Below are 17,567 nucleotides of genomic sequence, written 5' to 3'. Positions count from 1 at the left end.
ACAAGATTGAATCCCTGAGCTGACAAGGTAAAAATATGTAGTTCTGCCCCCTGAACAGGCAGTTGACCCACTGTTCCTAGGCTGTTTTTGAAAATAAGAATATGTTCTTAACTGACTTGCCTGGTTAAATAAAGATAAAAGATAATTATTTCAATCAAATGTTTGATTGGTGTTTTTATTTCATATCTTCACTCATATCTAATTCTGTCTCTCTCTCTCTCTCTCTCTCTCTCTCTCTCTCTCTCTATCTCTCTCTCTCTCTCTCTCTCTCTCTCTCTCTCTCTCTCTCTCTTTCTCTATCTCTCTCTCTCTCTCTCTCTCTCTCTCTCTCTCTCTACCCCAGGCTGAGTCTCCCATCCTGGGTACGTTCTCTGGTGACGTGCTGCCAGCTCCCATCACCACCAGTGCCCACGTGGCACGCCTAGAGTTCCTGACTGACCACACCTACACAGAACGAGGGTTCAACATCACCTTCACCAGTAAGTGGGTGGAGGGGGGGTCTGTGTGTGATAGGGAGGGGTGGGCGAGCGGGGGAGGAATGATACTACTGTGATGTATTTATAGTTAAAATAGCACCACATTGTCTATCAGGGAAGTACTTTTTGTCATAGAGCTCTTAGCTGTTTTCGAATACTCACATTAACTGCACTATTTGTGACGTGAATTGAGTATATAGTTTGCTTATTGATATCGATATTGTTAGCATGCCAAAAGTTGCCGGATGTCATACAAAATTCTCAAGAAAAAAATTAAATATATATATATATATATATATATGCAGAGGACAGTATTTCCATACTTTAGGGACAATAATGCAATTCTTCAGGAAATGGGCGTGGCTTCACATCATTTTCAGATTTTAAGAAAATGGCGGAAAATATGCAGCTGAAGTCCAACGAGATCGAAATTCATTGCTTTAACTAATTATGACAAGATAAGTTAAGAAAATGTTGAGCAATGTAATAAATTTACAACTTTTTAAGTAAGTTACCTTACATGTTGGCTGACAATTTGTTAGCTACGCTGTCCTTACGAACAACATAGCATATCATTACAGCAGTATGTTGCTAGCTAGCTACCTAATGTTAGTTGGCTACTTATACATCAAACTTGCCAGTATATTAACCATAGGCATCTCGAACTAACTACACAACGTTTATTGACTTGATTATTATTATTGTGCGTCTCTATGGACATTCTGGTGCTTTCGTAAATTCGCTCTGGCTATCGACTCCGATTTCAGAGCACTCTTTTCTGAATGTACCAGAGTGCAGACTAATGAATTTATGAGCGCTCATCACATGTTGAATATGGCCGGTGTCAGTAAACGTTGGCCAAAAAGTGTGGTCAGAGTGGTCTCATTTGTGTCTTGAAGTAGCTAGCAAGCTAGCCAACATTAGCTTGGGTGCTTGACTGCCGTTGTAAGGTCAGAACGCTCAAATCAACTCCTCGGCCCGAGCATCCAGTCCAGGCTCTGAATTTACAAACAGACAATCTGAGAACGCTCTGAATTTACGAGCGCACTCTGGCACTCCAGATTGAATTTAAGAACACGCCCGAAGTTATAAAATGTCTAACTAGTCATTTGTTATGCTCACTAGCTAGTAAGAGGTTGCATAGCAACAGCATCAACTTCCGGGTAGACAGGCTAAGAGCCAGTACGCTCAACTGAAAGGAAACTGTTCATTTACAGTATACTAAATTTAACTAACAGTATATCGTATGTAGTATACACTTATTAAGTATGTCGTATACAGTATGTGAGTATGGTTATTCAAACACAGCTCTTGTATTTTTCTGTCCTCCTTTGTGTGTGTGTGTGTGTGTGTGTGTGTGTGTGTGTGTGTGTGTGTGTGTGTGTGTGTGTGTGTGTGTGTGTGTGTGTGTGTGTGTGTGTGTGTGTGTGTGTGACTTGTTAAGGAGATAGCACTATGAAGTCCTCTATGTCAGATCCTCTGTCTGTCTCTCAGAGTGTTGTTGTTCTTCTCCCCAACGGCACTCTTCCTTCAGTCTCCTCCTCGTCTCCTATTTCCATTCCCTTTCAACAGAGCTAGACCTGGGATACAAAACTAGACAAAACCTGCATTTTCAAAACTCAGACATCGTCCCATCCTCATTAAATTGTCTTCCCACAGACATGACTGGCTGTGCTCCGTTCTGTTCTCAGCTGCTCTAATATAGACTTAGAGTTTGGTATTGTGGGTATTGTTGGGTATTGTTGGTGTTTTAGGTTATTGTTGGTATTTTAAGTAAGTTGTGTGTTTCTATGGGCTAATAGCAGTAAGGACTATCTGTTATTCAATGTGTTTCTATGGTCTAATAGCAGTAAGGACTATGTGTTTCTATTGGCTAATAGCAGTAAGGACTATGTGTTTCTATTGGCTAATAGCAGTAAGGACTATGTGTTTCTATGGGCTAATAGCAGTAAGGACTATGTGTTTCTATTGGCTAATAGCAGTAAGGACTATGTGTTTCTATTGGCTAATAGCAGTAAGGACTATGTGTTTCTATTGGCTAATAGCAGTAAGGACTATGTGTTTCTATTGGCTAATAGCAGTAAGGACTATGTGTTTCTATTGGCTAATAGCAGTAAGGACTATGTGTTTCTATTGGCTAATAGCAGTAAGGACTATGTGTTTCTATTGGCTAATAGCAGTAAGGACTACGTGTTTCTATTGGCTAATAGCAGTAAGGACTACGTGTTTCTATTGGCTAATAGCAGTAAGGACTATGTGTTTCTATTGGCTAATAGCAGTAAGGACTATGTGTTTCTATTGGCTAATAGCAGTAAGGACTATGTGTTTCTATTGGCTAATAGCAGTAAGGACTATGTGTTTCTATTGGCTAATAGCAGTAAGGACTATGTGTTTCTTTTGGCTAATAGCAGTAAGGACTATGTGTTTCTATTGGCTAATAGCAGTAAGGACTATGTGTTTCTATTGGCTAATAGCAGTAAGGACTATGTGTTTCTATTGGCTAATAGCAGTAAGGACTATGTGTTTCTATTGGCTAATAGCAGTAAGGACTATGTGTTTCTATTGGCTAATAGCAGTAAGGACTATGTGTTTCTATTGGCTAATAGCAGTAAGGACTATGTGTTTCTATTGGCTAATAGCAGTAAGGACTATGTGTTTCTATTGGCTAATAGCAGTAAGGACTATGTGTTTCTATTGGCTAATAGCAGTAAGGACTATGTGTTTCTATTGGCTAATAGCAGTAAGGACTATGTGTTTCTATTGGCTAATAGCAGTAAGGACTATGTGTTTCTATTGGCTAATAGCAGTAAGGACTATGTGTTTCTATTGGCTAATAGCAGTAAGGACTACGTGTTTCTATTGGCTAATAGCAGTAAGGACTATGTGTTTCTATTGGCTAATAGCAGTAAGGACTATGTGTTTCTATTGGCTAATAGCAGTAAGGACTATGTGTTTCTATTGGCTAATAGCAGTAAGGACTACGTGTTTCTATTGGCTAATAGCAGTAAGGACTACGTGTTTCTATTGGCTAATAGCAGTAAGGACTACGTGTTTCTATTGGCTAATAGCAGTAAGGACTACGTGTTTCTATTGGCTAATAGCAGTAAGTCCATATTTTTTTTCTTCATCAAATCATTTTTTATTTATATTTTTTATACTTCAAAGGGGTCTTAACATTTCAAAGCAAATAGCAAAATTATCCTTGACATGACCTTCCTGAAACAATTACGTTATGCTTTGATGTCTTCACTATTATTCAACAATGTAGAAAAACATTGAAAATAAAGAAAAACCCCGGGAAATTAGTGTGTCCAAACTTTTGACTGGTACTGTACATAGAAATAGTGGTTAGAGCGTTAGACTAGTAACTGAAAGGTTGCAAGTTCAAATCCCAGAGCTGACAAGGTAAAAATCTGTCGTTCTGCCCCTGAACAGGCAGTTTTGCTATTTGCAAGGCTGCCATTGAAAATAAGAATTTGTTCTTAATTAACTGACTTGCCTAGTTAAATAAAGGTTAAAAAATATATATAATTACACCAACACAGTACGCTGTAATACATGCAATACGGAAAACACCTGTACAGTGACTAACATCTAATCTGATCACACGTATTCAAGGTGTAAAGCTACACACCTCATCCTACCCACAATCCATTCAGTTCCTAGCGAGTGTTTCTCTGTTCACCCGACTGTAAAATTCCAAAATGCGTCAAAAATTGCACTTTTTTTTTACTCTATAGTGCACTACATAGTGAATAGGGCTCAACATGGAGAATAGGTCACTACATAATGAATAAGGCACTACATAGTGAATAGGGCACTACATAGTGAATAGGGCACTACATAATAAATAGGGCACTACATGGTGAATGGGGCAATACATAGTGAATAGGTCACTACATATTTAATATGGCACTACATAGTGAATAGGGCACTGCATAGTGAATAGGTCATTACATAGTGAATTAGGCACTACATAATGAATAGGGCACTACATAATGAATAGGGCACTACATGGTGAATAGGGCAATACATAGTGAATAGGTCACTACATATTTAATATGTCACTACATAGTGAATAGGTCATTACATAATGAATAAGGCACTACATAGTGAAAAGGGCAATACATAGTGAATAGGGCAATACATAGTGAATAGAGGACAACGTATTGAATATGGCACTACATAGTGAATAGGGGACAACATATTGAATAGGGCACTACATAGTGAATAGGGTACTACAAAGTGAATAGGGGACAACATATTGAATAGGGCAATACATAGTGAATAAGGCACTACATATTGAAAAAGGCACTACATAGTGAATAGGGCACTACATAGTGAATAAGTCACTACATAGTGAATAAGTCACTACATAGTGAATAAATCACTACATATTGAATAGGGAACTGCATAGTGAACAGGGAACTACATAGTGAATAGGACACTACATAGTGAATAGGACACTACATAGTGAATAGGGCACTGCATAGTGAACAGGGTGCCGTTTGGGACACAGCCCTATTTCAACACTGTCTTATTGACTGTGTCTAGATGCCGTGAGATATAATGATCGCCGAATCCTGCGATTTGGGAAACACACGGACGTTAATGTATTAATTAGCAAATATGATAAATAAAGACACAATGTTGTGAATGAACGTCAAGACCTGTTAATTGAAGCCGACAGCTAGTTCTCTCCGAGCAGCATGTCTCCTCTCACAGGCAAACCTGTTTTTTGGGGGCGGGGTTTAGGGCAGGACTCGTTCCATCAGTCATGTTAATTAAGCAGCCTGCCAAACTATATGGAGGAGATTGTTGGTGGTGTGCGTGTGCTTGTATGCGTGTGAATGGCGGTGATTGTTGGTGGTTTAATAAATAAGATGATGGTGATGGATGATGTTCCCAGTCCAATCAGGATGCAGAGAATAATGAAGAGGAATTCAGCAACCCCCACATGTCACCCCTGTGCTGTGTGGATGGAGTGTGGATGGTGTGTGTGTGTGTGTGTGTGTGTGTGTGTGTGTGTGTGTGTGTGTGTGTGTGTGTGTGTGGATTGTGTGTGTGGATTGTGTGTGTGTGTGTGTGTGTGTGGATTGTGTGTGTGTGTGTGTGTGTGTGTGTGTGTGTGTGTGTGTGTGTGTGTGTGTGTGTGTGTGTGTGTGTGTGTGTGTGTGTGTGTGTGTGTGTGTGTGTGTGTGTGGTGTAGATGGTGTGGAGGTGGTTTTGATTGGAGATGTAATTATTATTTTTAAATGTGACATTTGTTGGTACTTTGGCAGTTACAGTCCCATCTCTTCAACTCCCCAAAACCCTTACAAACCCTCCACCCAATCCAACTCCCCCAGCCCATCCACCCCCCCCAGCCCATCTACCCCCCATCACATCCAACCCCCCCACCACATCCAACTCCCCCAGCCCATCCAACTCCAACCCCCCCAAGCCAATCCAAACCCCTCCACATCCAACTCCACCCCCCCAGCCCATCCAACTCTACCCCCCACCAGCCCATCCAACCCCCCCAGCCCATCCAACTCTAACCCCTCCAGCCCATCCAACCCCCCCACCAGCCCACCAGCCCATCCAACCCCCCCATCACATCCAACTCCCCCAGCCCATCCAACCCCCCCATCACATCCAACTCCCCCAGCCCATCCAACCCCCCCAACAAATCCAACTCCACCCCCCAGCCCATCCAACTCCACCTCCCCCCCAGCCAATCCAAACCCCCCATCACATCCAACTCCCCCCCCCAGCCCATCCAACCCCCCCACCACATCCAACTCCCCCAGCCCATCCAACCCCCCCAGCCCATCCACCCCCCCCCCCCAGCCCATCCAACCCCCCCACCACATCCAACTTCTTCAATCTTCATCTCTATGGTGCTGAGACAATTCCTCCTTAGTGATTATTCATCATGTTCTTCAGTTACTCCTAACAACTCTGTTGACGTATCCACAATTATCTTCAAACAGGCATTTCTGCTCTCATTTGTCCAAGTAACTTTCAATGACTATCAACCCCCCCCCCCCCCCCCCCCCCTCCCCCACCCCCTCTAAACCCATGTCAAGACTAGTAGACAGATGGTCCAGTTACTACTGGAGTAGCCATGCTGACGCCATCAGTCCATCTAGTAGTTTCACCAACATGTTTTACAGCCTCTGTATATGAGACATGAAAATTAATTATGTATCTCTGTGCCTCTATCTGCAACCGGCATCCACCAAATACTAGATTGTGTCGTCGTTGTCCACCCCACCCCCAAAAAAAAAAGATTTTCTCAGAAAATGAAACTGAGGAATTCTAAATGTACTTTCTCAGGAAAAAACCTTCTTGCACCTCAGTACCCATCACAACTTTCCACTCCGACACATCATTACTCTTATCCGCCCTATCTTCATGCTCCTCTCAGCAGCAAGGTGTTGGGTTCTTATTTTTCAGAGTGAATAACTCACGGACATTAGAGAAGCTTTAACCAAGTTTAATTATTCCCCAAAGGTTCGACACAGCTGTATTCTTACAAAAAATACATTCTGATCTATTATGTATTTAATATCTGACTGTTCAAAGTTTAGCCCGAATCCAACAAAGGTGTCTATTTTACCTAATACTTTCTACTATAGACTATTCAGGTTCTTGAACCTCATCCCTAAATAGACCCATATCATCTGAACTATTAACCCTATTGATGGCAATCCAGCACAGTTGTTATCTCTCCAACCTTCTCTCCATATCCTCTATCGCCCCATCCTCACTATTCACCGCTAAAACCACCACAGCAGTAGTCTTCCTCCTCCAGCAGCAGTACAGGTAGCTCCACTATAACCAGACAGGTAGCTCCACTATAACCAGACAGGTAGCTCCACTATAACCAGACAGGTAGCTCCACTATAACCAGACAGGTAGCTCCACTATAACCAGACAGGTACGAGACAGGTAGCTCCACTATAACCAGACAGGTACCAGACAGGTAGCTCCACTATAACCAGACAGGTAGCTCCATTATTACCAGACAGGTACCAGACAGGTAGCTCCACTATAACCAGACAGGTAGCTCCACTATAACCAGACAGGTAGCTCCACTATAACCAGACAGGTAGCTCCACTATAACCAGACAGGTACCAGACAGGTAGCTCCACTATAACCAGACAGGTAGCTCCATTATTACCAGACAGGTACCAGACAGGTAGCTCCACTATAACCAGACAGGTAGCTCCACTATAACCAGACAGGTAGCTCCACTATAACCAGACAGGTAGCTCCACTATAACCAGACAGGTACCAGACAGGTAGCTCCACTATAACCAGACAGGTAGCTCCACTATAACCAGACAGGTACCAGACAGGTAGCTCCACTGTAACCAGACAGGTACCAGACAGGTAGCTCCACTATAGCCAGACAGGTAGCTCCACTATAACCAGACAGGTACCAGACAGGCAGCTCCGCTATAACCAGACAGGTAGCTCCACTATAATCAGACAGCCTAGTGGTTAGAGGGGGGAGGCAGGTTGCCTAGTGGTTAGAGGGGGGAGGCAGGTTGCCTAGTGGTTAGAGGGGGGAGGCAGGTAGCCTAGTGGTTAGAGGGGGGAGGCAGGTAGCCTAGTGGTTAGAGGGGGGAGGCAGGTAGCCTAGTGGTTAGAGGGGGGAGGCAGGTAGCCTAGTGGTTAGAGGGGGGAGGCAGGTAGCCTAGTGGTTAGAGGGGGGAGGCAGGAATCCTAGTGGTTAGAGGGTGGAGGCAGGTAGCCTAGTGGTTAGAGGGGGGAGGCAGGTAGTATAGTGGTTAGAGGGGGGAGGCAGGTAGTCTAGTGGTTAGAGGGGGGAGGCAGGTAGTCTAGTGGTTAGAGGGGGGAGGCAGGTAGCCTAGTGGATAGAGGGGGGGGCAGGTAGCCTAGTGGTTAGAGGGTGGGGTGGGGGGGGGGGGGGCAGGTAGCCTAGTGGTTAGAGAGGGGGGAGGCAGGTAGTCTAGTGGTTAGAGGGGGGAGGCAGGTAGTCTAGTGGTTAGAGGGGGGAGGCAGGTAGTCTAGTGGTTAGAGGGGGGAGGCAGGTAGACTAGTGGTTAGAGGGGGGAGGCAGGTAGCCTAGTGGTTAGAGAGGGGGGCAGGTAGACTAGTGGTTAGAGGGGGAGACAGGTAGCCTAGTGGTTAGAGGGGGGAGGCAGGTAGTCTAGTGGTTAGAGGGGGGGGGCAGGTAGACTAGTGGTTAGAGGGGGAGACAGGTAGCCTAGTGGTTAGAGAGGGGGTAGGCAGGTAGCCTAGTGGTTAGAGAGGGGGCAGGTAGACTAGTGGTTAGAGGGGGGAGGCAGGTAGTCTAGTGGTTAGAGGGGGGAGGCAGGTAGTCTAGTGGTTAGAGGGGGGAGGCAGGTAGTCTAGTGGTTAGAGGGGGGAGGCAGGTAGTCTGGTGGTTAGAGGGGGGAGGCAGGTAGTCTAGTGGTTAGAGGGGGGAGGCAGGTAGTCTAGTGGTTAGAGGGGGGAGGCAGGTAGCCTAGTGGTTAGAGGGGGGAGGCAGGTAGCCTAGTGGTTAGAGGGGGGAGGCAGGTAGTCTAGTGGTTAGAGGGGGGAGGCAGGTAGCCTAGTGGTTAGAGGGGGGAGGCAGGTAGCCTAGTGGTTAGAGGGGGGAGGCAGGTAGTCTAGTGGTTAGAGGGGGGAGGCAGGTAGCCTAGTGGTTAGAGGGGGGAGGCAGGTAGCCTAGTGGTTAGAGGGGGGAGGCAGGTAGTCTAGTGGTTAGAGGGGGGAGGCAGGTAGTCTAGTGGTTAGAGGGGGGAGGCAGGTAGTCTAGTGGTTAGAGGGGGGAGGCAGGTAGCCTAGTGGTTAGAGGGGGGAGGCAGGTAGCCTAGTGGTTAGAACGTTGGACCAGTAGCCAAAATGTTGCTAGATCAAATCCCAGAGCTGACAAGGTAAACGTCTGCGGTTCTGCCCCTGAACAAGGAAGTTAACCCAATGTTCCTAGACCAGTTAACCTACTGTTCCTAGACCAGTTAACCCACTGTTCCTAGACCAGGTAACCCACTGTTCCTAGACCAGTTAACCCAATGTTCCTAGACCAGTTAACCTACTGTTCCTAGACCAGTTAACCTACTGTTCCTAGACCAGTTAACCCACTGTTCATAGACGAGGTAACCCACTGTTCATAGACGAGGTAACCCACTGTTCCTAGACCAGTTAACACACTGTTCCTAGACCAGTTAACCCACTGTTCCTAGACCAGTTAACCCACTGTTCCTAGACCAGTTAACCCACTGTTCCCAGACCAGTTAACCCACTGTTCCTAGACCAGTTAACCCACTGTTCCTAGACCAGTTAACCCACTGTTCCTAGACCAGTTAACCCACTGTTCCTAGACCAGTTAACCCACTGTTCCTAGACCAGTTAACCCACTCTTCCTAGACCAGTTAACCCACTGTTCAGAGACCAGTTAACACACTGTTCCTAGACCAGTTAACCCACTGTTCCTAGACCAGTTAACACACTGTTCCTAGACCAGTTAACCCACTGTTCCTAGACCAGTTAACCCACTGTTCCTAGGCCAGTTAACCCACTGTTCCTAGACCAGTTAACACACTGTTCCTAGACCAGTTAACCCACTGTTCCTAGACCAGTTAACCCACTGTTCCTAGACCAGTTAACCCACTGTTCCTAGACCAGTTAACCCACTGTTCCTAGACCAGTTAACCCACTGTTCCTAGACCAGGTAACCCACTGTTCCTAGACCAGTTAACCTACTGTTCCTAGACCAGTTAACCTACTGTTCCTAGACCAGTTAACCCACTGTTCCTAGACGAGGTAACCCACTGTTCCTAGACGAGGTAACCCACTGTTCCTAGACCAGTTAACCCACTGTCCCTAGACCAGTTAACCCACTGTTCCTAGACCAGTTAACCCACTGTTCCCAGACCAGTTAACCCACTGTTCCTAGACCAGTTAACCCACTGTTCCTAGACCAGTTAACCCACTGTTCCTAGACCAGTTAACCCACTGTTCCTAGACCAGTTAACCCACTCTTCCTAGACCAGTTAACCCACTGTTCCTAGACCAGTTAACACACTGTTCCTAGACCAGTTAACCCACTGTTCCTAGACCAGTTAACACACTGTTCCTAGACCAGTTAACCCACTGTTCCTAGACCAGTTAACCCACTGTTCCCAGACCAGTTAACCCACTGTTCCTAGACCAGTTAACCCACTGTTCCTAGGCCAGTTAACCCACTGTTCCTAGACCAGTTAACCCACTGTTCCTAGACCAGTTAACCCACTGTTCCTAGACCAGTTAACCCACTGTTCCTAGACCAGTTAACCCACTGTTCCTAGACCAGTTAACCCACTGTTCCTAGGCCAGTTAACCCACTGTTCCTAGACCAGTTAACCCACTGTTCCTAGACCAGTTAACCCACTGTTCCTAGACCAGTTGACCCACTGTTCCCCTGTAGGCTGTCATTGAAAATTAGAATTGGTTCTGACCTTGTTAAATAAAGGTAAAAATACTGACCTCTACTTTGATTTTGACCCCCCCCCCCATTTATTCAGTGAAATGTTATTCCATTTCTTTTAGACACATGTCTGTGGAACCTGTTCAGTTTATGTCTCAGTTGTTGAATCTTGTTATGTTCATACAAATATTTACACATGTTAAGTCTGAGTTTAGGTCCTGGATGGCAGGAAGCTTGGCCCCAGTGATGTACTGGGCTCTCTCTCTCTCTCGCTCTCTCTTGCTCTCTCTCGCTCTCTCTCGCTCTCGCTCTCTTTTGCTCTCTCTCGCTCTCTCTTGCTCTCTCTCGCTCTCTCTCGCTCTTTCTCTCTCTCTCTCTCTCTCTCTCTCCCTCTCCCTCTCCCTCTCCCTCTCCCTCTCCCTCTCCCTCTCTCTCTCTATCAATGCATCATCTCATCATGTTATCTGTTGTGGAAGGGCTGCATATGTTTCAATAAGGCTCGCTAAGTAAAACAAATGTGTCTGTTACCGAACAGAACGATGACAAAAAAGTTTCTTGGAGAAAGTTGCTCAATCATTTTAAGGTCTCAGACAATTAAATTGTGCTGTGAGAGAGATTAGCAGTAGCCCAACCAATGAAATGTTTAGCATAGTAGTAGGTCCTTGTCGTAGCTGGATCCTGCAGTTTGCCTCCTTGAGTTTTCAGGGGCCTCACTTTATTTTGTTTTTTCTCTTATTGCCCCTCCCATAGACACACACACACACCAGTCTCTCACCACCACATACACATACACTCATTGATATACACACACACGCACGCACACACACACCTGCCCACCCTCCAACCTACACTCCTCCCAACTCCTACTCAGTAACAGACCCTGACTCTTCCCTCTATATCTCTCTCTCTCTCTCTCTCTCTCTCTCTCTCTCTCTCTCTCTCTCTCCCCAGAGTTCCGCCACAATGAGTGTCCAGACCCTGACTCTTCCCTCTACCTCTCTCTCTCTCTCCCCAGCCTTCCGCCACAATGAGTGTCCAGACCCTGACTCTTCCCTCCATCTCTCTCTTTCTCTCCCCAGCGTTCCGCCACAATGAGTGTCCAGACCCTGATTCTTCCCTCTATATCTCTCTCTCTCTCTCTCTCTCTCTCTCTCTCTCTCTCCCCAGCGTTCCGCCACAATGTGTCCAGACCCTGACTCTTCCCTCTATCTCTCTCTCTCTCTCCCCCCAGCATTCCGCCACAATGAGTGTCCAGACCCTGACTCTTCCCTCTATCTCTCTCTCTCTCCCCAGCGTTCTGCCACAATGAGTGTCCAGACCATGACTCTTCCCTCTCTCTCTCTCTCTCCCCCCAGCGTTCCGCCACAATGAGTGTCCAGACCCGGGGGTTCCAGTGAATGGGAAGAGGTTTGGTGAGAACCTTCAGCTGGGCAGCTCCATCTCCTTCCTGTGTGAGGAGGGCTTTGTGAAGACTCATGGCTCCCAGACTGTCTCCTGTATCCTGAAGGATGGAAACGTGGTCTGGGACAACGCTGTGCCACGTTGTGAAGGTGAGAGGAGAGGAATGGAGACTATTTCTGTCAGGCTCTTGTTGTCTTGTCATCTTTCCGTCCTCCTATCCCTCTTTCCTCCATTTTATTCTCACGCTGTGAAGGTCTCACGCTGTGAAGGTGACAGCAGACATTCCTCCTCATCTTTCTTTTTTATTCTGTTTGTCTCGTTTAACATTTGAGTCATTTAACAGACGCTTTTTTTTCCAGAGAAAATTACAATTGTTGCATTCATCTTAAGTAGCTAAGAGAGACTACAACACGTCACAATTGTATCAAGTACATTTTCCCTTAATTAACAGAGTATTTATCAGCAAAGTCAGTGTTGGTGGGAAAAGGCAAGTGAGGGAGGGAGGTTTCAGCTGAAACTCTGTCAGACATTGCGAGAGCTGCTGCCACAGCTCCTCAGACATACCTTAATAAGCCCTATCGTTGTGCAACAATTCTAAATCCAATCGCGTCTTAACAAAAAATAACTGTTTTGATGGCCACGATTAAAACAGAACTACTCATTATATCTCAACTGGTAATTGAAGCGTGCTTCCCATTCACCGTTGAAGTGGATAGACAATTGTAGGCAAGGCTGCGGTGCATCACACACCACTTTGCAATGAGCTGGAGTCAATAGCCTATGCATTTTGAAAAATTACTTCATTGTTTGAAACCTGAAAATTTTACGTCATATTACGAGGACTGTCTTACCTTGCTTCAAAGTAGCCTATTTCTCTCTAGCCTATTTCTCTCTAGCCGATTTCTCTCTAGCCGATTTCTCTCTGGCATATTTCTCTCTATTTCTCTCATGTTCTATTGGTTTTACAATCAACTTTCTTTCATTGTTTAGTAGCTAAAGACACAGTCATATTAGCAACCCTTCTAGTTGATGATAATCCTAGTCATATTAGCATCCCATGCTAGTTGATGATAATCCTAGTCATATTAGCATCCTCATGTTCATAGACACTTTAATATATAATAATATATAATAATACCCAAGATTATTAAAGTGTCCTTCAGCCTGTTACCAAGCCTTAGTAAACTTTTTTTTTAAAATGGTGTTTGACCAGATACTATGCTAGTTTACAGTAAACAAATTGACATCAAACGTTCAGCTCGCTTACAGGGAAGGATATTCAACAAGCCAAGGCACTTATACAGATGTGACTCACTTCAGGAAAGTCAACTTATGTCGCACATCACTACTTCACAGGTGAGCTATTTGAACGTAAAACTTTTTTTTTTTTTTATCAAAATGGGTAGTTTTTTTTTTAGCAGCAATATCTTCTGGAATATGTGAACAATCATGTGCCTTGATTACAAACTTGTATGCCATCTGTAAATATGAAAACCATTTCTAAATTACGAACACAGTTGGTTAAGCCACAGAAAAAGTCAGGAACCTTCCCACTAGCCATGATTGGCTGAGATAATGGATGGGCTGGACATGCCGAGAGATGAGTTCGGATTGGTCTACCATGTAGCACCCTTCTGTCTATAACATGAGCTGGTCAATATGTATAGTATATAATAATATGTGTAGGTAAACCTTTCTGACACAAGTTTCTTTCTTTAATCAAATCACGTAGCAAAGGTTATTATTATGTTATTCACTTTTGGCATCTGTGGAATGCACGGTGCAATTAGAGCATGATAGCTAAGGAGATGGAGGAGATTCTGTCGTTTGATTGCACATATGCAGACGGTCGAAAAGAGAACACAGACGGTTGTTGTATAAAACACCTGTCTCCGGATTACATCTTCAAACTAAAGGGCAACCATGTTATCGGTGACAGAGAGGGAGATGCGTCCATCCATATATACAGGTAAGAGAGTTTAGCTAGCTCCATTTTCAGAGCCATTTGCATTGATAGTTATAGTGTATTGCATATAACCTAGTGTCACGTTCGTTGTATGGGTGAGACCAAGGCGCAGCATGATATGAATACATCTTATTTAATGAAACGAAGAACACTTAAACAAACTTACAAAACAACTAAATGAACGTGAAGCTATATATGATAAGTGCAGACACAGGCAACAAACACATAGACAATAAACCACTACCCAATACCCAAGGAATATGGCTGCCTAAATATGGTTCCCAGTCAGAGACAACGATAAACAGCTACCTCTAATTGAGAACCAATCTAGGCAAACATAGGCAACCATAGACATACATAACACCTAGAATAGTTAAACACCCACAGACATACTTACCCCCTAGACAGGGACAAAAACACGTACATCACCCATGTCACACCCTGACCTAACCAAAATAATAAAGAAAACAAAGATAACTAAGGCCAGGGCGTGACACCTAGCTAGTTCAAATTGAACCTGTATAGCTACCTGCTAGCTAGCTATTTGTCAAAACAAAAGACTCCACTATACAAGTAAAAATGTCAATAGAATGTTCATGATGTCACTGCTACAACTGTCAATAGACGTAGTTCATAAATTCACTCTGGCTATTTACTGTGATTTCAGACCACTCGTCTGAGTGTGCCAGAGTGCAGAATAACTGATGAATTTACAAACCCTTAACACCCATTCAAATTGGCCCGGTGTCAGTACACTTTGGCAAAAAAAGTATAATTAAATTGTTGACAGCAGCGCAGTTACAGTCACCAACGTTCTGGACAAAATTAGAAATGAAGACTAATGAGCTCTGCTAAGGCAAGTAAAATGGTCAAAGTGAGGTGTTCCCTCATTTGTGTCTGGAAGTAGCTAGCAACCTAGCCAACCTTAGCCAGTTAGCTTGGGTGCTGGACTGCTGTTGTTAGGACAGAACGTTCAGGTGAATCCTACTAGTCGGCCAAAGCCTCCAGTGTGCTCTCTGAACGCTCCGAGAGCGAAATGCTCTGAATTTACAAAGGGACAATCTGACAACGCTCTGAGTTTAGAGTCCCCCATAGCACACTCTGGCACTCCAGATTGAATTTAGGAACCCGTACTATAAACCAGCCTTTAGTCTTGAAATCTTTGGTTGTTTAGTGCATGGCCTCACATGTGAATCATTCAAGAGATGGGTGGGGCTAAAGTTTAAGAGGGTGTGAACGATGCTGACTGTGTGTAGATAAAAAGGATGTCTCCAGTAAGTGTACCAAAACATTCAAGTGCAATTTTCTCAAAAGTGAGATTACAAGTTTAACCATTTTCAAAGCTGAATTGCTTTCCCATTGTTCCTCATCTCTAGTCTATGATATACCATTTTATAGGTTCATAGGTTTGAGTCTCTATGTCACGCCTTGACCATAGAGAGCCCTCGGTTCTCTATGGTGTTTAGGTCAGAGCGTGACTAGGGGGGTGTTCTAGTTCTATGTTCTAGTCATTGTATTTCTATGTTGGTGGTTTTGTATGGTTCCCAATTACAGGCAGCTGGTAATCGTTGCCTCTAATTGGGGATCATATTTAGGTAGCCATTTTTCCCACTTCCTCTGCGCCTATGCTCAGTCCAGGCACGGTGTCCACTCCAGCTCCACGGCCGGAACCTTCCTCTGCGCCTATGCCCAGTCCAGGCACGGTGTCCAGTCCCGCTCCAAGGCAGAAGCCTTCCTCTGCGCCTATGCTCAGTCCAGGCACGGGGTCCAGTCCCGCTCCAAGGCAGAAGCCTTCCTCTGCGCCTATGCTCAGTCCAGGCACGGTGTCCAGTCCCGCTCCAAGGCAGAAGCCTTCCTCTGCGCCTATGCTCAGTCCAGGCACGGTGTCCAGTCCAGCTCCACGGCCGGAACCTTCCTCTGCACCTATGCCCAGTCCAGGCACGGTGTCCAGTCCCGCTCCAAGGCAGAAGCCTTCCTCTGCGCCTATGCTCAGTCCAGGCACGGTGTCCAGTCCCGCTCCAAGGCAGAAGCCTTCCTCTGCGCCTATGCCCAGTCCAGGCACGGTGTTCAGTCCAGCTCCACGGCCGGAACCTTCCTCTGCGCCTATGCTCAGTCCAGGCACGGTGTTCAGTCCCGCTCCAAGGCAGAAGCCTTCCTCTGCGCCTATGCTCAGTCCAGGCACGGTGTCCAGTCCAGCTCCACGGCCGGAGCCTTCCTCTGCACCGGTGCCCAGTCCAGGCACCCTAGACTAGAGCGTCTATATGGTCTGTGCAGCAGGATGAATTTTGGCGTCCCTACTAATAGTGAATGCATATGTAATATAGCAAGCTAGCCCAGCGCTAGCATTAGTGCTCCACCTGAGAGGCAATGCAAATCTAATATGATGATACTAGCGTTAGCCCTCTTCCTAAGAGTCAATGCAAATCTAATATGATGCTACTAGCGTTAGCGCTTTTCCTAAGAGTCAATGCATGTCAAATATGATGCTACTAGCGTTAGCGCTCCTCCTGAGAATCAATGCAATCTAATATTATGCTACTAGCGTTAGCGCTCTTCCTAATAGTCATTGAATATCTAATATGATGCTACTAGCGTGAGCTCTCCACCGTAAGGGTCTCATCAGGCTTTTCATTCATGCTAATTGAAGTGGAGCTTTACAGATGTCCCCTCTTTGTCATTGAGAGCTGCTTGAGTCCTAGCTAGAGTACCCCTGAAACCTATCCTGGAGCAGCATTGTGGCGCAAAGTCTTTTAATGGTTTCAATCACAACAGACGACGACCACAACGCTTAGGTGCAGTGTTTTGGTCTGGGTCATGCTTCATTCTGGAGAGAGATTCTGGAGAGAGATTCTGGAGAGAGATTCTGGAGAGAGAGAGCGAGAGAGAGAGACAGAGACAGACAGACAGACAGACAGACAGACAGACAGACTTGAACAGCCTGTCTGTTGTGTGATGATGTAAACGGTTTGTTTTTATTCATGAAATTACATACCAGTAGGCCATTGTGTCAGCTTAGTATTGTTGGCACAGATTTATGTTATTCAATGACATTTAGAAACATGTACACAGGCACATTAGCGAGCAGCAAGTCTCATATCATATACTGTTGTGTGATGATTAAAGTGGTTTCTGTTCAGTGTGATACAGAGATGTAGGATTTATGTTAATCAAAGACATTTGCACATTTGCTAGAACACACACACACACACACACCCTTCCACCCTCCCCTTTCCACCCTCCCCTTTCCAGTCTCTGAAATAATGTTTGACCTTCAGTCAGTCTCTGAAGTAATGTTTGACC

General features: G+C 45.1%; 1 protein-coding gene across 1 annotated transcript in view; it reads left to right on the top strand.

Moving 5' to 3' along the window:
* Positions 1–17,567, top strand: part of csmd2 (CUB and Sushi multiple domains 2) — a 384,085-nt gene that overhangs the window by 26,146 nt on the left and 340,372 nt on the right. The window contains exons 5-6 of the mRNA XM_036971824.1: positions 344–479; positions 12,256–12,450. Of these exons, the coding sequence (XP_036827719.1) occupies positions 344–479; positions 12,256–12,450 (331 nt within the window). The remainder of the gene's footprint in view (positions 1–343; positions 480–12,255; positions 12,451–17,567) is intronic.

This window comes from Oncorhynchus mykiss, chromosome 32 (genome assembly GCF_013265735.2).
Source record: "Oncorhynchus mykiss isolate Arlee chromosome 32, USDA_OmykA_1.1, whole genome shotgun sequence".
Taxonomy (NCBI): Eukaryota; Metazoa; Chordata; class Actinopteri; order Salmoniformes; family Salmonidae; genus Oncorhynchus; species Oncorhynchus mykiss.
Note: the sequence above shows the minus strand (reverse complement) of the source record. Positions and strands in the feature narration are given on the sequence as shown.